Source organism: Paroedura picta, chromosome 5 (assembly GCF_049243985.1).
Source record: "Paroedura picta isolate Pp20150507F chromosome 5, Ppicta_v3.0, whole genome shotgun sequence".
Lineage (NCBI taxonomy): Eukaryota > Metazoa > Chordata > Lepidosauria > Squamata > Gekkonidae > Paroedura > Paroedura picta.
In genome coordinates this window covers 29,903,090-29,926,096 of record NC_135373.1, presented here as the reverse complement: position 1 = coordinate 29,926,096, position 23,007 = coordinate 29,903,090, and the positions used below count along the sequence as shown (strand labels likewise).

Here is a 23,007-nt window from a genome sequence, read left to right as displayed (position 1 = left end):
GGGGAAAAAAAGAAAAAAGCAGAATCGGCAAATTATAATCCACTCAGACAGGCGCAGGTTAGACGTCTAAAATGGGTCCTTCCTCCATTGCAATCTTCGTTAACTCCACTGCGTAGATCCACCGCAAATCCCAAACAGGCGTCTCGCGAGAGTTGAGAAGCCTGGTAGTTATCAACCAAGCGATCTCCGTGAATTGTAAACAATCCCTGCCGCTTTCTCTGTCGGTAAGGATTTAAGCTTTTCCTTCTCTCTGTTCTGCCCAGTGAATTTCGCTAATTTCCCTCCCGTCTGTGAAGAGCATTTCCATGCAAATTGATTAGATGAGGGGGGGGAGGGGGTGTTGGGCTAATGCCTAGCTTTGAAGTAATAGAGCAGACAGAGAAACTCACAGTCTTTATGCTAATGATTCCGTTCCGTTCCTTTTGTCAGTCGAGAGGTGGAGAGAGTCGGCAGGAGAGATGCAGAGTTTCATACAGCTGGTCGTCTCAAGCTTAAAGATTCACTTTCAGTTTTGGCTAACGGCTGGCTACTGTCCGGGCCTCTGACACAAACTGCGGAGATCCGGAGAAATTGTTCTCCACGGATCTGTAGGACCCTCTGGGTGCCGTTCCCGGCTCCCGGGGCGACCACGAGCAAGGTTTGCGCACCTCGCTCAAGTCTGACAGGAGTTGCTGCCCCTGCCCCTCAGTTAGGTCTGAGAGACCATAAGATATGGTCTGCTACAGTGCCATCTTCCGAAGCTCCGTCAAAAATATCTTTTCTTGTTCATAGAATTGTAGAGTAGGACGGGGCCATACAAAGCACCTGATTCAGTGATTCTCTACCTTCCTAATGTTGGGACCCTTTAATCCAGTTCCTCCTGTTGTGGTGACCCCCAACCATAAAACTGTGCAAGGGTTCATTAAACTGAAACTGACCAATGGCATGAAGATCCATGGTTCATGATTGTCTATAAATTGGTTTTTTTCTGGGGCTTCTCAGTTCAGTTCTGCCTCTTGTCCCACCATGCCTATCTTGGAGCGGCAATAGTGGCAGCAACCCCCCCCCATGCCAAGCTGCTTGCCCTGCTGCAACCCCTGTGAAAGGGACCCCCCCAAAGGGTCCCGACCCCCGAGGTTGAGAACCACTGATCTAATCCAACCCCCTGCTCAAAGCAGCCTAAAACATCCTTGATAAGTATCTGTCCAGCCGCTTCTTGAAGACCTCCAGTGAGGGGGAGCTCACCATCTCCTTAGACAGTTGATTCTATTGCTGAACTAATCAGATTGTGAAAATTTTTCCTGATATCTAGCAAGTACAGTTCTACCCATAGCTTAAATCCAATACTGCGGGTCCTATCCTCTGTTGCTATCAAAAACTGTTCCCTGCCTTCCTCCAAATCTGTAACGACAGCAATCCTGTCCCTTCTCAGCCTCCTCTTCTCCAGGCTGAACATTTCCAAGTCCTTCAGCCTTTCCTCATAGGGTTTGGTCCCCAGGCCCTGGATCATCCTCATTGTTCTCCTCTGCACCCTCTCAATTTTGTCTACATCCTTCTTGAAGTGAGGCCTCCAGAACTGTACACGTTGCCCCAGGTGCAGTTTGACCAATGCAAAAGGATCGTGACATCTTGCGATTTCAAAGTAATGCCTCTGTTGATACAGCCCAAGACCACATCTTTTTTTTGCTGCTGCATCACATTCTTCTCATATTTAGCTTACAGTTCACAAGTACTCCAAGATCTTGTTCTCTCAGAGCTGAACAGATTGATAACAGTTCCTTCTCACTCAGGTGACAAGTAAATTTTCTGACATATTTGTTTCCTAAGAAGTTTGAATGCTTCTGAAACCGTAAAATAAAGATTGATTGATTGGTTGGTTGGTTGACAGATTGATTGACTGATTGATCGACTGCTTGATTAATTGGTTGAAAGCTTCTGAATATTCCAGGTTAGCCAGTGTCACATTCCACAGGATACAGGGAGAGAAAACTAGGAACTCAACATTAGTGTTCTAAAATAAAGTGTGTATAAGAGGGGAAGATGATCAAAATAGCTCCCAATGTTTCTGGCACAAAGACTGAACTTGTAAGATAAAGGACCTGTGAGTTTTTGTAACGTGAAAAGGATGTTGCACCTTTCTGAACTAAAATATACGGTGCCCTGAGATCTCCGTAAGCACAGCAGAAAAACGTGCTAGGTAGGGGTCTTTTAATGTTAAGGAAAACTAATAAGCAGCAAATGTTACCTCTCTCTTACATGCATGCACACACAGATGGAGAAAGCAAGCACTAGAGAGAATGTTAAATAGCCAGATTTTATCATTTCCCAATATTCGTACCTGAATCTTGCGCGGATACTCCTGGCTCAGGCTGATGCTCATGTTGTAGACCTCCAGAGTCACCACTTTAGTGTAGGACACTGCCTTGCTGCCCCGGTTGTTATTCTGAACCGTGACCAAAAACGGGGTGAGGGTGGGGTCTTGGGAGCACATGCCCGCCATCTGATAAATGCAGGTTCCCATGAAGTCAAATTTCTTTCCGTCAAAGGAGGTGTAGTGAGGATCTCCACTCCCTATGCAAGTTAAAAATCGGGAAGTACGACAGCCCCGGACTCCGTTGACCATGGTGCATTTCTGGTCAGCCTTGCAGGAAGACTTAAGGCACACAGCCCTGCCGAGCTTCGGGTCACACTTGCAGCGGGAATGGCAGCCCTCATCCGCCCAGAACTCCTGCCCTGGACTGTAGCTGACGCCGTTGTGGATGCAGTTGCAGGTGTCCATCGGGACGCATTGATCACCATCTCGGACGTAGCCCTCATTGCACTGGCAGATGTCTGCACAGGTATCCTCACAGGTGAGGGGAGCCATCCGGTCAGAACAGGTAGCTGGGCAACCATTTCCACACGTCTCGTAGTGGCTGTTCTCGGGGCAGGGCATTGAGGTTGGTTTAGGCTCTAAATGGAACAATGAACAAAACAGCACAGGTGTATTTTGAACTACTTAAGCCAGTGGTTATCCACCTGGCGGTCGGGACCCCTTTGGGGGTCAAATGACCCTTTCACAGGGGTAGCGGCAGGGCAAGTAGCTTGGCCAAGGGGGGGCATCTGCACAACAGCCTTGTTGGGTAGATCAAGATAGAGCGTTCGCCATTGGCCAGTTTTGGTTTAATTTCTATGAAAGAACACTTGCATAATTTTATGGTTGGGGGTCACATGAGGAACTGTATTAAAGGGTCGCGGCATTAGGAAGGTTGAAAACCACTGACTTAAGCCCTTCAAGATATCTTCATTCCCACACTAAATTCTTATCTGGAATGGTCATTTACAATTTCTATCTAAAAGCAGACAGTGCAATCCCAAGCAGAGTTACACCCTCTAATCCAGGGGTAGTCAAACTGCGGCCTTCCAGATGTCCATGGACTACAATTCCCAGGAGCCCTTGCCAGCATTCGCTGGTGAATGCTGGCAGGGGCTCCTGGGAATTGTAGTCCATGGACATCTGGAGGGCCGCAGTTTGACTACCCCTCCATCGAATTCGATAAGTCTAAAAAAAAAATCTCATTTAAACTTTAATTAATTACAATATTTTATGCCATCTTTATACAAAGTATCACCCGCTTTCTCCTTGTGCTCCCCCAAAGGTGTCTTGGGATACCCCCATCTCCTCTGGAGCAGCATTTGAGGGAGCGTGACTTCCTCTTACCAGCACAGTGACCCAGATTTGGAGCCAACAGTAACCAGAGGGGGACTGGGAGGGGCCCTGACCAAACAGAGACACCTGGTGACAAAACAGCATTGCTAGAGGCCACCTTCAATTGTCAGGCAGGTGTAGTTTCCCATAAAGGAAGCACAGCTTTCAGATCCTTAACTATATGTGCAGTCTCACAAATGAGGAGGAACATTCAATGCTGAGTTATAACCATCCATCTAGCACTAGCACATATCTGCCTCCCAACAAGGCCAAAACATACCTTAAACATTATAACAGTATAGTATATCCAACCTCAGTGGAAGGAATGGGGTCCAGATGCTAGGAACAAAGGTAACTGTCTATTTAAACCACTGGTAGTCAAACTGCGGCCCTCCAGATGTCTATGGACTGCAATTCCCATGAGCCCCTGCCAGTGAACACTAGAAGGGGCTCATGGGAATTGTAGTCCATGGACATCTGGAGGGCTGCAGTTTGACTACCCCTGTTTTAAACCAAGCGGAAATAATTACCAGATGAGGACAGAGGCGGGGGAGCGAAACCGTAGCCTTCGTACTCTCTGCCACCGAAGACCAAGACACCAAAGGGAGTTTCGGGATGTTCTAAGGACAGAGACCGGGCTCCGGATTCCAAGTCGTATGTACCCCATGAGTACAGCGTGCCAGGAACTGGTCTCCACTGAATGCCATGGACTGGCTGCTTATCTCTCATAATGCTGGACGTTTCCGATCTTTTTGCAATGAGAACAACGCTGTTCTCAAAGTTGTTTGTCCCTTCAATGTGATAGGCTTGGCCATAGCTTGTTATGGCAGGGATGTTGATAAGGAACGGGTCAAGGTCCTTTGTTCTACTCTTGACCCCAGTGAAGAAGAAGAGGACTTGGATTCCGGCACTGGCAGAGATATAAAGGGCCCGAGGGTATCGGATCTCGAGCTGCACGACTTCCCCAGACAGCATGTCCTGAGATCTTTTTTGAGTCCCTTGATGATACTCAATATGAGTGTTTTGGGCTGCGACGACGTAGGCGATGTCCGAATCGGTTTGGAAGATGGGGGGGACAATGAACGACGTCCCCCAGCTAGAGACTGGCAAGAGCTGTTCGACAACGTGATCACAGTAGGCGTTTTTCTGAACGCAGGCGTGCCCACTCAAGACCGCCACGGGCTCCACCGATCGGACCATGGTCCCCGACAGATCGCCGACGCTTTGAAGCTGGATGGCCTGCAGAGGCTCGAGGGGAACGCGGAGGATGCTGTCTGCAGGATGCAGCTGCCCGTTGAACGTAACATCTGCTTTCAAATAAATGTCAACGGTGGTAGGAACTTGCCCGCCTACGACTGCAAATTCTTTTAGGTATCTTGTGGATTTGCTCCCGGATGGGGTGACCACGTAATATAAAGTGCCAAGCTCTTGGGCTGGGAACACCGTCATGGTTCCCACCGAATATTGCTTTCTGTACACCAAGACGACAGAAATGTCGCTTTCTGCTTGAATGAGGATGGAGTGATCGGATGTGATGCTGCCTCTCATTTCGGCAGATCCCGGGATCTCCACGGGGACCGTTTCCCCCCTTTCAAGTGAATAGCTTTTCCGGTAGGGAGATTTGTTCATTTTCACATTGACTCTGGTGGAATTATGGCCGGCAGTGATGAACAGCTGGAAGGCTGATGTAGGGGAAGGTTTAGCATCATAATTTTCCATGAGAGCGGTGACGAATTCTCGGCCATAGAATCCTGCTCTGCAATAACCTGAGACCAAAATAAAAAAAGAAAGAATGCGTGTCTGTTACGTGCTTTCAAGTTGCTTCCAACATGACAACCCTATGCGGCAATAATCTCCAAAATCATTAGACCCGCTAAAGAAGCAGAACAAATATCAAGGTTATGAAAGAGATATCATTTCCCATCTTCCCTCTGAGTATTTATAAAGGTAAAGGTATCCCCTGTGCAAGCACTGAGTCATGTCTGACCCTTGGGGTGGCGCCCTCTAGAGCAGGGGTAGTCAAACTGCAGCCCTCCAGATGTCCATGGACTACAATTCCCAGGAGCCCCCTGCCAGCGAATTAAAATCATATTTTAATTCAGCCAAAGTGAGCCACATCTGCATTGACACAAAAGTGTGGGTGAGTCAAGATAGCACCTGAGATGGATGGAGCATAAATTAATGACTGGAGTATCTTTCTTGAGTGAGCCCCTTGTGGCGCAAAGAGGTAAGGCAGCAGACATGCAGTCTGAAAGCTTTGCCCATGAGGCTGGGCAATCCCAGCAGCCAGCTCAAGGTTGACTCAGCCTTCCATCCTTCCGAGGTTGGTAAAATGGGGACCCAGGTTGCTGGGGGGTAAACAGTAATGACTGGGGAAGGCACTGGCAAACCACCCCGTATTGAGTCTGCCATGAAAACACTGGAGGGCGTCACCCCAAGGGTCAGACATGACCCCAAGGGGATACCTTTACCTTATCTTTCTTGATTGTGCAAAGAAGGGGAAAGATGAGCCAGGCATTGGTTAATGAAATAGCTGCTTACTTGAGTTGGGCAGACACCTCTGGGGTATGCTGGGATATTTCAGGGTTGAAAAGTCTTTGATTATGGAGAATGAAATGAAGCCTTTGGATATCTTGGTCAGTCTTTCCTTCATATGAAACATTTCATATACTAGTTCATATTTATGTTGCTATGGCAAAGTATTGGAGCAGTTGGATTACTAGCATCCCTACAGTGCAGAGCCAAAGGCTGGTGTATACTTTAAACCAGGGGTCATCAACCCCCGGTCAGCGGCCCGGTGGCGGGCCGCAAAGGCCATGGTACTGGGCCGCCGGCAGCCACACCTGCCTCCCCCCGCCGGCAGCAAGAAGGAAGGGAAGAGGCAGGCACAGCTGCTGGCATGGCGGTGACGCAAACACGCATGCGCGCTGTTGCCACACATGCGCATTAGCGCCCCCTAGTGGTGAAAACGTGCACACGCAGTTGCCGCGCATGCGCGTTAACGCCACCTGGTGGCGCAAACACGCATGCGCGGCAACTGTGCGTGCGCGTTTTCGCAGCACCCGGGCCGTTGGCTCTTCCCTCGCTCCGGAGGCGGTCCCTGACCTGAGAAAGGTTGGGGACCGCTACTTTAAACGATTTAATAGAATTAATAGAGGTGTTGAATTATCTATTTGGATTACCATTATACTTACAAGTGAGAGGACAACCACTGAGGAAAACTACCCTTTGAAAATGGGATATACCCAGAACATATAGGTTGGATCCTACACTACAATAAAGCAACATAGAACGAAGAGACCTTTTACTTGACTTTATTCTGTATTATTTTGAAAATATTGTTAGCAGCCTAGAGATAGGTTTTTTCTCTTTGATTGTAGACACTACAAGCCATTCCATTTGTCTGTATTTGATTGCAAAGTATTGAGCAATGCCATTAGCACACTGTCCAAAAAAACTGAGTAACACAGAGAGAGTGCCTTCACACACATCCTGACACAGCTTGGAGCATAAAAGGTATCCCCTGTGCAAGCACCGAGTGATGTCTGACCCTTGGGGTGACGCCCTCTAGCGTTTTCATGGCAGACTCAATACGGGGTGGTTTGCCAGTGCCTTCCCCAGTCATGACCGTTTACCCCCCAGCAGCAAGCTGGGTACTCTTGGAGCATACACACATGTAAAGTTCGGTGTGCATAGCAAGTTTATATGCTTTATTTATAGTCTGGCTTTCTCACTGAGGCTCAAGAAGGATTGCCAGGCTGATTCAAGTGCTGGGGGCAGGAACAAGGAGGGGGGGCATTGCATGAGTGATGATGTCACTTTGGAGGGAAAGCCAGATTTGATGGCAGGAGCTCTGCCAGAAGTGATGTCATTATGCTCAAAACGCCGGTGAGATTTTTTTTTTTAACTCCTCACCCAGCCTTCCTAATGGTAGCTGGAAAACAGAGTTCAAGCTGGGGGATCTCCTTCCCCAGACTCAAGGAAGATGGCAAAATTTAGTAGCAATAAGAATAGTAGAAGGCTTATCATATGCGTAGGAATAAGACTGGAATACAAATGTAGAAAGCCATGCAATGGGGAAAGAAGAGTATCAGGTATGACATAAGAAAGGCAAGATCTGAATTAAAGAAATTAGGAAACAATGCAGTAAAGCCTAGGGAAAATCCCATTAAAAGAAGGACTATATATGCAACACGCATTTCCTGAAACTGAAAAGTCCTATCCAGTACCCAAGAGGATGGAAGTGGCATTAAATGAGATGCTGCCAATTTCTTCTTCAAGGACATGAATGAATAAATAATATACCATTAAGCCAAAACTGTCTCATAGGACATTCCACGGAAGTAGCCAGCCAGGGTTTGTCCCAGTTTGAGCCAGTTTGGTGTAGTGGTTAGGAGTGCAGACTTCTAATCTGGCATGCCAGGTTCGGTTCTGCGCTCCCCCACATGCAACCAGCTGGGTGACCTTGGGCTCTCCACAGCACTGATAAAACTGTTCTGACCGAGCAGATCACTCGGTCTCTCAGCCTCACTGGATTCCAGTCCAGTAGGACAAGAGTTTCAGTTTATGAGCTTTCAGGCTATGGGCTCCCTTTGTCCCAGAAATGTTGGTCCGCTTAGGAGTGTGTAAAAACCCTCTCAAAGCAGTGGTTCGAGGGGCATCAGTGCAACCTGCAATTGCGAAATCGCAAATGCTAAAGATGACACAACGTTTGCGAAATTCTCAGTGATTAAACCAAGACATTTCCCAGCTCCCAAGTAGAATGGCCGTGGAGGAAGAGAGGAACACTCGTATTGGTTTTCAGGATAATCAAATATGGGGAAAGAAACCATAGAGCGAATGCATTGCTTTTGAAATCCAGGGTTGTTATGTTTCTTTTTTTTATTGTATTGCAATAGAAATATCTCACTTTGGTCCTTGTTGTTAACTGCATGCATTACATTCTTTGCTCATTCATGTAGAAATTTTAATCTATTTCTTTCAAGACTATCTGGAATAAGACAAGGCAAACGTTTAGACAACTATCAAAAGGAGGGAGCTCACTTGGAGCTCACATCGAGGATTATCTTTTGGCGAGTGGGAAGAATGTGGGGAGATTTCCCAGCAGGGAAGTGTGAAGCCACAAGCGTATTGGATGCTTGTCTGGAAAGCAAAAGAGGAATCGAAAGTTTACTCACCGCTCATCAGCGCCAAACCAGCCAAGAGGAGCAGGGCCTTCTGCATCGCCATGACTACAAAACAGGAAGTTGAGGAAGCCAGGGTGAGAAGTAAAATGAAACAGGAAGCCATGGGCCCTTTCAAGAGGACCAAAATTTATTCTAGCATATGTGAGCCAGAGCTCACTTCATTGGAGGCACTGGAGTGTAAATGCATCAGGCTGACTTAGAAACCCTAAAAAATGGAGGGTGGGATATTACAAGGAGAGTGTGATACTGAACAATTTAAAGTTTAACCATAAAAGTTCAGGTTGCATGACAGACAACTGACACTCTGATTGGCCCTCAGAGGTGTCCACTCTTTCATGGAGGGCCAACGTGGGTTTGCCCCACCCACCTCCTCCTCCCTGCTGGAAGAAGAGACAACCCCTTCTGCTGGCCCACTTCCCAAAGATAAAATGGGCCAGGGAGTGGGGTGGCTAGGAGGGAGGAAGCCCCAGGGAACTGAGCACAGCCTTTATGACTATATGAGATCCTGGGAGTAGGGGGCGGGAGGAGTCCAGTTGGCGCTCCTCCACATAGCCCCCTACTCCCTGAGAAAGAGGGCCATGGAAGATGGAGAAAAGGTTGCCCACCAGTCTGATATGGGACAGGACAGCCTTTGGGCGCTTCTCCACGTGCCCCCTTTCTCTCTTCCTTCTGTCCTTCCTTTCTTTCCTCTTTCCCTTCTTCCTTCCTTCATCTTCATTCCTTTTCCTTCCTTCCTTTTTTCCTTCCTTCCTCTCTCTCTTCCTTTTTTACTTGTCTTCCTTCTTTTTTCCTTCCTCTCTCCCTTCCTTTTTTACTTGTCTTCCTTCTTTTTTCCTTCTGTCTTCCTTCTTCCTTCCTTCTCCTTCCTTTCTTTCATTCTTCCTTCCTTCCTTCCCCTTCTCTCGCTCCTTCCTTACTCCCTTCTATCCTTCCTTAGTTTCTTTTTCCTCCCTCTTTCTTTCTTTGCTTGCTTCCTTCCTTCCTTCTCTTCCTCCTCCTTCTTTCTTCCTTTGCTTAGAGGAACTGGTGTCTGGAAATCAGTTGCTATTCCTGAAGATCTCCACCTGGAGTTTGGCCACCCAGCACATGGAGGAGTTGGGGGAGGGGGATCAGACCTGGCCCTTGAGATGAAAGTCTGCTACTCTTTACCCGCTTCATCCTGCTATATCTCAAATTTGAGCATGGAGCAGGGGGAGAAGGGCCAGCACCCAAGAAGGACACAGTACAGGCACACAGTTTTTAATTACCTTCAACTTGGGAGCAAAACAAGGGAGAAATTGGCACAAAAGCACACTCAGAAAACCAGAAAGTAAACTGAGCCCTGAAGGGAAGAAGATCATTGCAGAATGACAAAGAAAACCCAGCAGATATGCATGGTGAAAGTGAGGGGAAACACCTATGCATAAAAGGCCAGAAAGTGGTGCTGGTGTGAAAGCCCGCCATGTAATATGTATTAGGCTGCTCCCAGTCAAAGCAGGCAATGCTGACCTTAACATCACAAAGGTCTGACTCTGTTCGAGGCAGCTTCATTCACATACATTTCACAAAAAGCAAAGTCACTGGCAAACCAATTGCAGCTCCCTTGTTATTTTATATGCGCCCCCCCCCCAATAAAAATCGGTGTGCATCTTTTCTTGTCCAAATAGAAATCTTTCATAAAAATCACAAAACACGCAATAAAGCAGGCCGTAGCATAAGGAAATCATAACATGCCATCTCAAATAAATACATTAAGTCATGAAGCTGGAATACCATGGCAAAAATATAACCGCCATAAACACGACACCCACTCATCTCCAAAGCCATTCTAAAAAGAAAGGTTTTTATCGCCTTTCTTAAATTTCAGCGTGCCATTCTGAGTAGTAAATCCCATCATACGGAAAGCTCGATTCTTTCTCATACTCAGATATGAAGCTGGGGCGATTGAAGCGGAGCCTCATTGGAGATGCTGAGCGCAGAGGATGATGTGGGAGAATGGCTTTCCTTGCATGCTAGAGGATATTGAGGGTTGTAAAGATTTAAGTCTATGGCTTTTGATTTCAATCTATTGCACCTAAAAACTAACTGGAACCCTGCATCATAGAATCCTTGAGAAGCAGATAGACCAAACTCTGCTGCTGCTTAGCTAGGCGACAGTGCAATCCTAGGCAGTGTCACTCCAATCTAAGACGATTGAAATCAGTAGTTTTAGACTGGAGTAATATTGCATAGGATTCCACTGCTGGTTTCTGATATATTGGTTTGGGAAGAAGTCCTGACACGCTTGGGACAAACAGGGCAAAGGAGCTGAGGTGAGAAACGGGGAAAGGAAGGAGGGCATAGTCCTCGCAAAGCAAAAGGGACAGAAATCACAGCTAAAGAATTATCAGGTTTGCTTTCAGCTGCAGGGAATATTTGCAAGATCTCTGATCATGAAATAGAGTTTAGGTAGATGGTGGCTTGGCTCAAGGCACATATGACCTGATTTGGGTTCAGCAGGCATAGCTGAATAGCTCTGGAAGGCAATAATCCAGGTGAAGGGTCTTACCTTTGGTAGCCCAGTCCCAACTTGACAACGTGAGGAAGGGTTCTGCCCGGCTCTCCGTAGCTCTCTCTGTTACTCATTCACTTTTATAGTGGACAGGAGCCAAATCCTAAGTTCTGCGGAACTCACCAGGAAATTGCATCAATCCACAAGACACAAAGGTACATGGAACAAGCAAACCTAAGAGCCAAAGAATAGGAAGTATAAAGCCAGCCTGTCAAAAGCTCTGGGCAGAAGCTCATGGTCTTTAGAGGCCTTTGGCCCTAGAGGCTGTGAGGGGTGGTTCAGGGAAAGCCCCGTTACCGCCTGTTAAGCTAGGATCCAAGAATATTTTTTATCTCCCTGGTGGTCCTGGGAACTTGCTGCAATTTTAATTTCTGAAGCAGAACTGGAGGTCACGAATATAGTTCACTGATCACTTGCAATAACATAATCCGTACACAAGATTAAATGAGACATTCAACAGTTCTATGTATGAGAAGACCCTCAAAAATCATGTATAAATTGAAAATTGTGGATTTTAGACCCACAGGCAACAAAAATGTTCTACAGCAGTAGTCAACAAACAGCAGGATAGGGGGAACTGTGCAAGCATCCCTCATACCTTGGGGGCCTTGGAGTCCAGTAAAGCAATCTGCTAAAGTACCAACAACCTCAGATCTTTTCCAGTCCCCCAGTGCTCAGGCCAAGGCAATGTCCACCCGCGAACTCTTTTTTGATGTGGAACACATCTTCTAGCGTACCCCCCTGAAATGGATGTGACTACAGACATGATGTCCATAGATTCATATGTGCTGTGCTTAGAATAATGCTTGTTTTTGCTAGTAAGGCAAGCTTTTCAGACCTGAATTCTTCTCTGGCTCAGTCCTCTCCCTCTCTCCTCTCCTGCTAACAACTTAGGTTGAAGATGTTGCAGCAACTGTCGATGGCATGGCTAGCAAGAAGTCAATAGATTTTCCAGTACATTGGATGTTCATTTTGGGGACTACATGCATCTGTTGGGGGAATATATCTACAACTTCTGTCACACAAAGGCCGATTCCGCACGGGCAGAAAAGCCCAGGGCAGCGTCAGTATGGACCTGGGGCTAATCCTTGTGTCCACATGATGTCGCCACCAGGCCTACCTTCCAGCAATATTTTTAACAATCCCCACAACCCTGCATGGCAGAACCTTCCTTCCACCACTGTGTTTCCCAGGGGGACATATTTCATTGCCGGAGAGGATCTGGCACTGACATATATGGGGACACAGCACACTATGGAGCATGCAGATCACCAGCAACACACTGCCAGCAGCCTGGAGTGGCGCCAATGGTGCAGAATCAACCAAAGAAATTTCCCAGCAAATCCCATTCTCATTCATTGGCCATCATTTAAGCAAAAGATCACCTTTCCAATGAAGCAACTTCTGGCCATCAGTAATCAAGAGAAGTTCTTTCAAGAAAATCCCAGCAGAAGATGCATCTGCTCATGTACCATGTCATCATAAGCAGGGCTATTCCCTTCTAAGTTAATTGAAGTGAATTGTATTAGAACATAACTCTGCTTGGCATACCCTCTCGGTGTCTAAAGTAGCTTTACAAAGCATGGCATGCTCCACAATTGGGTTTCCCCTTGCTTAAAGTTTAGCAGGTTGAGTATCCCAGACAAGCTCTGAGCTTCTCAGAGCTTGAAATCTAAACAGCATTGGCCCCGGATGGTACATGGAAAGGAAGTCATCAAGGAAGACTCTGCAGTGGAAGGCAATGTAACCTATCCTGTTCCTCTCTTGCCCTGCAATCCCCATGAGGGGTTGCCAGAAGTCAGCTGCAATTTGACAGCATGAAATTATTATCTACTTAGATTATAATTGAAAATTGCTGGTGTTTCAGAAAAGGTTTAGTGTGATTAATGGACTTGGTGCCATTTAATATTACACTTAGCTCTAAGTTGAGAGCTAGTGTGATGTAGTGGCTAAGGGCGAGAACCAGGTTTGATTCCTCAGTCCTCCTCCACATGCAGCCAGCGAGGTGGCCTTGGGCTAGTCACAGTTCTCTCAGAGCAGTTCTTCTCAGGGCTCTCTCAGCCGTGCCCACTTCGCAGGGATGTGTTTGTGGGGAACAGGAAAGTGTGAGTGCAAAAAGAAAGTTCTTCTATGTTTGATAGAACTTAAAAAAAATACCTTTTTTGTACTTCTGTCACAACGTCAGGGCTTCTGCAATTCATCTTAACATGGGATGGAGCCGTTTCAGGCTCCATTTAGAGGAGATGACAGTGCTTTTGATGACTGCAACATTCATGCGTGTGGCATGCTGTAGGGGATACATTGGGATGTAAAACTTATTGTGAAGAGCCTAGCAAGCAAAATGCTAGGTTTACTTAGTTGAAATGCAGAAACGTCAAATTTCTCCCCTCCCCAAAGAAGAAGAACAAGAAAAAGAAGAGTTGGTATTTATATGCTGCTTTTCTCTACCTGAAGGAGTCTCAAAGTGGCTTACATTCGCCTTCCCTTTCCTTTCCCCACAACAGACACCCTGTGAGGGAGGTAAGGCTGAGAGAGCCCTGATCTTACTGAAGAGTTGGTTCTTATATACCGCTTTTCTCTACCCGAAGGAGTCTCAAAGCAGCTCACCCTTTCGTCTCCCCACAACAGACACCCTGTGAGGGAGGTAAGGCTGAGAGAGCCCTGATATTCCTGCTCGGTCAGTATGTTTCCCTTCTTTTTTGTTGGTTCCAAATGTCGGCAGTCCTAATGCACTGCTTATTGAACATCGTTTTCTTGATTGCATTGGCTCAGTCTATGGAAGTTGCTTTCTGCCCCTGTGAGAAAGGTGGACTATAAAGGCGACTGAGTAAGTGTGATGGTAGTTAGAATAGAATCATAGAATCATAGAGTTGGAAGGGATCTCATGGGTCATCTAGTCCAACCCCCTGCACTATGAAGGACAATTCCTCTCCCTACAACAGACACCCTGTGAGGGAAATGAGGCTGAGAGAGCCCCAATATCACTGCTTGGTTAAAACAGCTTTCTCAGTGCTGTGATGAGCCCAAGGTCACCCAGCTGGCTGCATGTGGGGGAGCGGAGAATCAAACCCGGCTCACCATATTAGAAGTCCGCACTCCCAACCACTACATCAAACCTGCTGCTTCCCACCAAGGGAAGGGTTATGTCAGTGCTTTGTTCTTGTCACCCTTTCTTGCATGCCCAGGGAAATGCAGGACAGACTGGGGGGAGGCATCATCTGGGCATGAAATTGGGGTCATTGTGGAAGGGCAGGTAGTTGTGAGTTTCCTGCATTGTGCAGGGGTTGGACTAGATGATTCTGGAGATCCCTTCCAACTCCATGAGTCTATGATTCTATGATCCAGTACTACTCAGAAGTTTAAATTCTACAGAAGTGAAGAAGGGGGCAGAAATAAAAAGAATTGCAGATTAGTACACCAGTTCTAGAATTAGGTGTCCCCCAAAGGCAAAATAGGGGCACAAAACAGATCCCAGAAAATAGTGGCTGTCCCAGTAGGTAGGAGTAATAAAATGTTATTGCAAATAGCCAAAGGTTGTTACATTCCTTAAATTAAGAATGGGTGGAATGCAAAGATTAATAATAGAGAAGTAATCACAACAATAAAAACAGATTAAGGGGAAGGGGAAGCAAAATGAAGACACCTTGGACAAAAACACAAATCAGGCTGTCACAAATTCGGCCTGGAGCGCAGCTTTAACTTGAATTATCGTAGCAACTGAGATGCAGGTCTCCGTCAGCTACAAGAACCAGTTTAGACCGCTTTATTATATTACAATGGTCGTTCTGCATTGAATTTAGTCTGTTGAAAAACTACGTTGCAATGTTCTCTGCATGAAACAATTCATAGCCCTGCCCCCTGGAGTTTTGCCAACTCCGCTTTGTTCTCTAATGCAGTCACTAATCTGCATAACTAAGGAGCTTGTCTGCATGACTAATAGAGCATCTCAGGCAGGCAGGAGAGAAATAAATTGGTGAAAAGCATCTTTCAGAAACAACGCTTAAAATATGCTTAAAGTACTGAAGAGGCAGTTCACCATGCAGAGCAAAATCAGTTTTGCGGAATAAATTCACTCTTCTGTGCAGAGATCAGAAAAACAACGGTGTATTTAGTGAATTTTCATTAGCTTATCCATCATGCAGAAGAGGCCCAGGTGAAAGCTGGCTGAAATTAGTACACAAAATTATCATCTAGCATCCAGCTAGAGAGGATGGGACAAACCATGAGGAAGGTCCTCTAAATTCTTGGGCTCTGCAAGGAAACAGGTGCTGGGCAACAGACATTCAGGTGTACTGGAAAAAAATTGGGGTGCATGCACTGAGAGCCAGCTTGGTGTAGTGGTTAGGAGTGTGGACTTCTAATCTGGCAAGCTGGGTTTGATTCTGCACTCCCCCACAGGCAGCCAGCTGGGTGACCTTGGTCTCCCAACAGCACTGATAAAGCTGTTCTGACCGAGCAGTGATATCAGGCTCTCTCAGCCTCACCCACCCCACAGGGTGTCTGTTGTGGGGAGAGGATAGGGAAGGCAATTGTAAGCTGCTTTGAGCCTCCTTCGGGTAGGGAAAAGCGGCATATAAGAACCAACTCTTCTTCTTCTTCTTCTTCTTCTTCTTCTTCTTCTTCTTCTTCTTCTTCTATAGTTTGAGTTCTGCAGGTAGGCCGTCTCGTAGTGGCTGTTTGTTGATTTCTTGTCCTGTGGTTTAATTTTAAAGGAAGCAGAACCTTGAGAAAGGTCTGGAGAAAAGGTCATTTGCTTATTCAACACCACGGAACAATATTGCTGCTACAGTGACTTCTACTCCCGGAGCCACGTGCTGCTCACCTGTGCACAAATTCTAATAAGATGCTGTCTGCCCTTCTGTTGAAGGTCATCTTGTAATTAATAGGAATTCATGGAGTTGACTACAGTTTACGTCAGGGTCAACGCTAGAATGTTGATTGCAACATGAAGGTTTCTGCAGTTTGTTTTCTAAAACTCTGGCACCAGACTCATTTGAACAAGATGACTCAGCTGCTGGAAAACATGGCTTGTGCCTTTTGTTCAGATGTGTTACGCAATGTAGGGGGAACTGCAAAATCTGTTTGAGGGTTTTCCCCAACGTTAGGCAATGTTTGTTACGAAATTAGAGAGTCACAACCTCATGGTAATTGAGGTCTCTGGACATCTGGAGAGCTACAGTTCAGCCACCCCAGTTCTAGAGAAAGAGTAGCAGAGTGATGAATTTATTCCTTTGTTCGTTCAACATCTCGGCAGCAGGAGAGCCAGTATGGGGTGGGGGTCAAAGTTTTAAACTAGGAAGCCAGTCACTGAGTGATCTTGGGCAGTCCCTCTCTATCAGCCAAGCCTACCTCTCCGGTTTGTTGTTGAGAGAATAAAGTGGAGGAGGAAAAAACAATGTTGTGAGCCATTTTGGGGTCTCTGTTGTAGAGAAAAGCATGCTTTGAGAACTCTAAGAGAAATAAAATATTTATCTTCGGGACAAAATGACCAAGGAAAGATTCACACGATCTCGTGGCTACTAAGCCACATTTTATGCAAATTTAGTGAAATTCCAAATTTATCCAAATTTAAAGTAAAATGCAAAAGGACATCCGGAAGAAGCTCCTGACAGTTAGAGAAGTTCCTCAGTGGAATAGGATTCCTCGGGAGGTGGTGGGTTCTCCATCTTTGGAGATTTTTAAACAGAGGCTGGATAGCCATCTGACGGAGAGGCTGATTCTGGGAAGGCTCAAGGGGGTGGCAGTTTACAGTGGATGAGCGATAGGGTTGTGAGTGTCCTGCATAGTGCAGGGGATTGGACTAGATGGCCTATGAGGTCCCTTCCAACTCTATTATTCCATGATTCTATGATTGTTAATACTGAAATATTTTGTATAGGCTATCTTCCACATATTATCCCCCCTTTTCTTCAAATATCTGAAAGTTGAATGAATGGTTTTTTCCACTTTCATTTTCCCCCCTGCCCTTTCTGCAAAACTCATTACTGCACTGAAATTCACTAGATTAATTGAAGATCAGTCAAAATATTTTTTAAGTGCTCCTTAGAATCAGAAAGAATCTAATTAAAAAAAACAAAAAAAACTTTGGGTTATATCCTTCCAAGAAGAGGCATTCCTTCTACCTCTTCTGGAATGCCTCTTCTGGAATACCACCTGCTGTGATGCATACAACCGCTGTGTATCTAACCTAATTGGGGTATAAATGAAATCAATAACAAAATAAAGAAGGGACTGTGGGGGCAAAAACTATCCTGGGGTGTTACTGCAATACATCTGGACTTTTGTTTTGATTGAGACAAGCAGAGTTGGTTCTTATATGCCACTTTTCTCTACCAGAAGGAACCTCAAAGCGGCTTACAATTCCCTTTCCTCTCCCCACAACAGACAGCCTGTGAGGGAGATTAGGCTGAGAGAGCCCAGATATTATTGAAGAAGAGTCAGTTCTTATATACCGCTTTTCTCTAACTGAAGGAGTCTCAAAGCAGCTTACTTTCGCCTTCCCATTCCACTCCCCACAACAGACACCCTATGAGGTAGGTGAGGTTGGGAGAGGCCTGATATCACTGCTCAGTCAGAACAGCTTGATCACTGCTGCGGCAAGCCCAAGGTCACCCAGCTGGCTGCATGTGGGGGAGTGGGGAATCAAACCCGACTCGCCAGATTAGAAGTCCGCACTCCTAACCACTACTTCAAGCTGGCTCTCAGCAGATGAACTCAGCAGACCTAGACTGATAATCAAATCTGTCTCCCCTTCCATTCTCCCTCCCTCCTAGGCAGCATGCAAGGTTAGACCTTGAACCTTCAGTGCTTTTCTAGCTTTTCAGGTGAAAGTGGATGGCTGGGATCCAGGCTGAGAGTTGCTGAAGCCAAAAAAACCTGACTGACCCTCACTAGTAGCTGCAAATGCTTCCGGAACCCTTGGCAGGAATAGTTTGAATGTCTGTTTCTAATGAGGCTGTGTAGTCATTTCCTCTTGCAGATGTTCCAGGTATCTTTATACAGCCTTGTCCTGTGCCTCAGAACAGGCCATCTCATCCAGCCGCCTGCTCAATGCCGGGTCAGCCTCAAGCATCCAGGGCCTATTCTGCATGCAATAGACAATGTTCTTCCAATGCACTTTAGAAGTGGATTTTCTTGTTCCGCACAGGAAAATCCAGCTGCCAAAGCACATTGAAAGTGCATTATCCTATGTGTGCGGAATGGGCCCAGGATAAGTCTCTGTCCAGCCGTTGCCTGAAGACTGCCAGTGAGGGGGAGCTCACCACCTCCTTTGGCAGCCCATTCCATAGCTAAAATACTCTGTGAAATTTTTTTCTTGATAGCTAGCCAATTCATTCTACATCTTGTTTAAACCCATTATATATAGGTGGTTTCAGGCTGCAGCCCTTGAAGTGCTGCTTGTTGCTGTGACATGCTTTTCTAAGTTCTTCTACTCCTCTTTGAGTGACTCCAGAAAAGTATCAGGATCCGGCGTGGTACAGTGGTCTAAGTGTCAGATTAGGATCTGGGAGAGTACAAGACATTACCCTGAATGTCCAAATGTGAAAAGTTGGATGGTTACCATCTTGCTGATTCATTAAACTTTGACCATCTGAGTCAGTATTTTGGGTGTCCTCAGCATTGTGGGGTCTAGCGGCAGTTCACACACAATGATTATCACTGCAAGGACGTCACCGAACCCTGCCCTCCACAGACTCTACTGCAAATTGTCAGAAATTTGGCAACCATACCCACTCTGCTCCTTTCACTGCAGATGGAGTCGCCAGGAGACTACTAGACCAATAAGAGGAGGAAAGGAGAGATGGATGTGATGAGGGAACACAGCTACAGGTGGGTGGTGGGGGGGAAGGAGTTGGCTGTATTGGGCCTAACTTGGCCTACGGGCCTATAAAAACTGTCAGCTGCTGGGAACCTGAGTAATTTTGAGGCTAGCCACTGACTGTGTTCAATTAAGCTAAAGCACCTTGGTAATAACAATAAAGACTTTGAGAAAAACGAAATGGAGGAACCAATTCTCGGCATACCTCCACAGGAATAAGAAGGCTGAGTAATTCAAGGGATTGCGGGTTTTGTTTCCTGTAAACTGTTTATTCAACCCCTTTGTACATAATATCTGTATTGAATGCTTTATGGGTCACTCGCTGGCAGAACTGGAACTGACAGAACTGGAACTGACAGAACTGTTGGCAAAGTCTACCTAGCTGAGCACGTAAGAAAACCAGCAAGGAAAACCGGGCAGCCCGATCAATCAATGCGTGTTCCGTGGCATGAGAGGAAATGAAAAGTTGTAGAGGGAAGGTAGACAGCTGGATTTCGTCTTGCAAAGGGGAGGGGAAAGAGACTTGATTTTTGAAGAAAAAAACAACAACAACTGGGAATCATTTGATTAGTCAAGTCCAAGCTGGCTGCAAGGTCAGGGGTTTCCGAGGATGCAAATCATTTCTGGGAAGCTTTGTGTAGTTCAGGGGTTATAGCTTTGCTTCCAGGACAAAGACTAATCATTCCCCTGTCACAGAAGAAGGCCATTTAGTAGATCTACAAAGGAAGCCAATAGATTGCCCCCCCCCCAGCTTTATTTATTTCATTTCTGTATTTTTGCATTTTTAATCTGCCCTTTCCCAAAGGTTCACCGTGGGTAACAAAATATGAGAAACGCAACATTAAAATTTTACAAAATTGCATTCCAAAATGTCAGTTTATATTGTTAAAATACAGTGGCCTAAAAATATAAAATTGACAAAAACAACAGCACTGCTGGTTGTCTGAAGTCCTTTCTTCTTGAGGAAAGGAGAATGGACCCCCACGGGTCCATGGGGTCTGCAGTCTTTGACCTCCTGCTTTAGTGGACTCAGCCACAAGACAGGCTTTTATTTCCCCTGCCCCCGAGTGTGAGTTCTTTCATAGTTTCTGTACCGGGGAGAGGGTGGAGCCTACATACCTACTCCTTCTTTAAGCCACCTCCTGTCTGTCCCCCCTCAGTACGCCTTGAGCCTTCTTGTTAATGCTGGTGGTGAAGTCACTTCCTGTGACATCACTTCCAGGAGTGTGGCAGGGAGGTGTGGCCAGTTGACATCACTTCCAGGGCTCCTTGAAGCCTGAAAAATTATTTCAGGGACTCCTCCATGGTCAAAAGGTTGAAAAAAGCTGCTCTAGAGCTTTTGTTTCTACTGGACTCTGTGGTATACCATAAAGTCCACTCTTTGAAGCCAGTGTTTTCTCCCTGGGAGGTGATTGCCTTCGTCTGGAGATCAACTTTAATTCTGAGACAACTCCAGGCCATACCTTGAGGTTGGTAAGTCTAGTAGGTATGCTTGTGGTCAAGGGATGCCCCTGGCATCAAGGGGCTGGAACTGGAGTGTGCCTGTTCCAGATATGCTTCTTCATTTCCTGATCTGCTGAGCCACATGTAACCTCCAGACCTTGTGTGGTGACATAGGTGACATCTCACCACAGTTCGGGATGGAGACATACCTGTCACCCAATAGGAATTAGGAAAATGTAACTCAATATTAGCACACTAGCTTAAAGTCCAACAAGAGATACGGTGTTTGATTTTTCGGGTGTTATTCTGGATTTGTCGAGCCAAACAAGGCATAAGCTGGAAATCAAACTATAAAGTGTTTACATGGGAGTCAGTACTTCAATATTGACAAGTGATGTGTAAACATGATATTTGAGCCATCTCTGTCTTGCTACACGGAGAACAAATCTCCCTTGTCTTTTGTAAAGAAACCAGATCAGTTTACTTGTTCTGGGAAACAGATTCAGCTAATAAAAAGGAAAGAACAGACAGAAGAGAATCTCAACTACTGAAAGGGACTGAGTGAAGGCTGAAAGAACCATAACTCTTACATTTCTTAATCACAAAACAATCTATAAAAATATACATTGCATCGAAGCCTGCTAAAATGTTAATCACATGTTGAGGCGGTGTTCTATGTATACATACTTCTTCCCTTGTTTCATTAATAATTTTTAAAGACCTTGGCATGTTCATTGAGACATGCACTTGCACATTATAAGACAATGTTGAAACATGAACCTGCCTTAGTTTGAGAAAGACTGTGGCTAACAGGGTACAAAAATCCAGCTTCTTCTTTGCAACTCCAAGGTATGTTTTTAATGGCTCTGTAAAAACGCTTTTTAAATATATTGTTGTTTTTAATGATAGGCCGCCTTGAGCGGGACTTTGAAGAAACAGCATAGAAAAATCCTAAATACCCTATATACTCGTGTATTAGCCTAGTTTTTCACAGTGAAAAGGCCCTCCTCGGCTTATACGCGGGTAAACACAGTAATTGAAATAAAAGCCTGCTCCAGCCAGCCAGCCAGTCGTTGCATTACCTTTTGCAAATGTGTACTGCAAGCTGAGCTTGCTCTGGCAGCTTGTAGGCCATCGACGGTTTGACTGAGGGACTCTGATCTTTTTTTCCTTTGGCCTTCAATGTCAAAAGGAAAGGCAATGCTGGATGGGAGAGCCAGTGATGATGGCGCATTTCCCACCCTCAGCTTATATACAAGTCAATAAGCTTGCCCAGATTTTGTGGTGAAATTAGGTGCCTCGGCTTATATGCGGGTCAGCTTATTTGCAAGTATATACGGTAAATAAAAGCTCTTTCATGGGAAAACACAGTTCTTTAGACTGATGCGATGTTCTGTTTCCTCATATCAATTCCCCCCTGTAAAATATTTTGTATTTTTCAGTGCTAGTAGCACAGCAATAGAGCCTCTTGTGGCGCAGAGTGTTAAGGCAGCTGTCTGAAAGCTCTGCCCATGAGGCTGGGAGTTCGATCCCAGCAGCCGGCTCAAGGTTGACTCAGCCTTCCATCCTTCCGAGGTCGGTAAAATGAGTACCCAGCTTGCTGGGGGGTAAACGGTAATGACTGCGGAAGCCACTGGCAAACCACCCCGTATTGAGTCTGCCATGAACACGCTAGAGGGCGTCACCCCAAGGGTCAGACATGACTCGGTGCTTGCACAGGGGATACCTTTACCTTTATCCTTAGCACAGCAATAAAAGAGCATTATACATATGCAACATACATTGCATATTTGTCTAAACTGTGTACACAGCATGACATGTATTTGCAAACAAATCTACAAAATCAACTGGGGAAAAAAACAGGGAAACAAAAGCAAAGGCCAAAAAATAAGGAAATATACCATCGAGCAAATACAGCATTACAGCATTCGTAGCCTGAGATCCGAGAGCAGACTCCTGTGGGTGGGGTTGTTTTAATAAGTACAAGAACTCAACACTCAGAACCCTTTATTGGCACAGTGAAGTACAAGGAACACACAGGAACATAGGAAACTGAGTCATCTACCAAGATCAGTATCGCCTCCTTTAGCCGACAGCAGCTCTGTAAGGTTTCAGGTCAAGGTCTCTCACCTTCTTACTTGACCTTTCCAAGGGAAGATGCTTGGGATTGAACCTGGGACCTCCTGAATGCCTGGAAGATGCTCTTCCACCGATCCCCAGCCACCCCCCCCCCCAATTTTTGCCATCTTCCCCCAAGAAAAGGAAGTGTATCCAAGCTCTCATCCCCCTGAACAAAAAGGCTGCTAGCGAGGAACAAGCCGTTGCTTGGGGGAAGTTTTTCACCGACCTTTTCAAAGAGAAA

The 23,007-nt window shown here is 45.9% G+C and overlaps 1 protein-coding gene across 1 annotated transcript in view; it reads right to left on the bottom strand.

The window, feature by feature from the left end:
* The window catches only part of LOC143837329 (IgGFc-binding protein-like), a 31,785-nt gene extending 20,245 nt beyond the window's left edge, over nt 1-11,540 (bottom strand). The window contains exons 1-4 of the mRNA XM_077337011.1: nt 11,381-11,540; nt 8,845-8,898; nt 4,198-5,433; nt 2,318-2,931 (exon numbers count right to left, since the gene is read on the bottom strand). Of these exons, the coding sequence (XP_077193126.1) occupies nt 2,318-2,931; nt 4,198-5,433; nt 8,845-8,896 (1,902 nt within the window). The 5' untranslated portion in view covers nt 8,897-8,898; nt 11,381-11,540. The remainder of the gene's footprint in view (nt 1-2,317; nt 2,932-4,197; nt 5,434-8,844; nt 8,899-11,380) is intronic.
* Nucleotides 11,541-23,007: the final 11,467 nt, after the last annotated feature.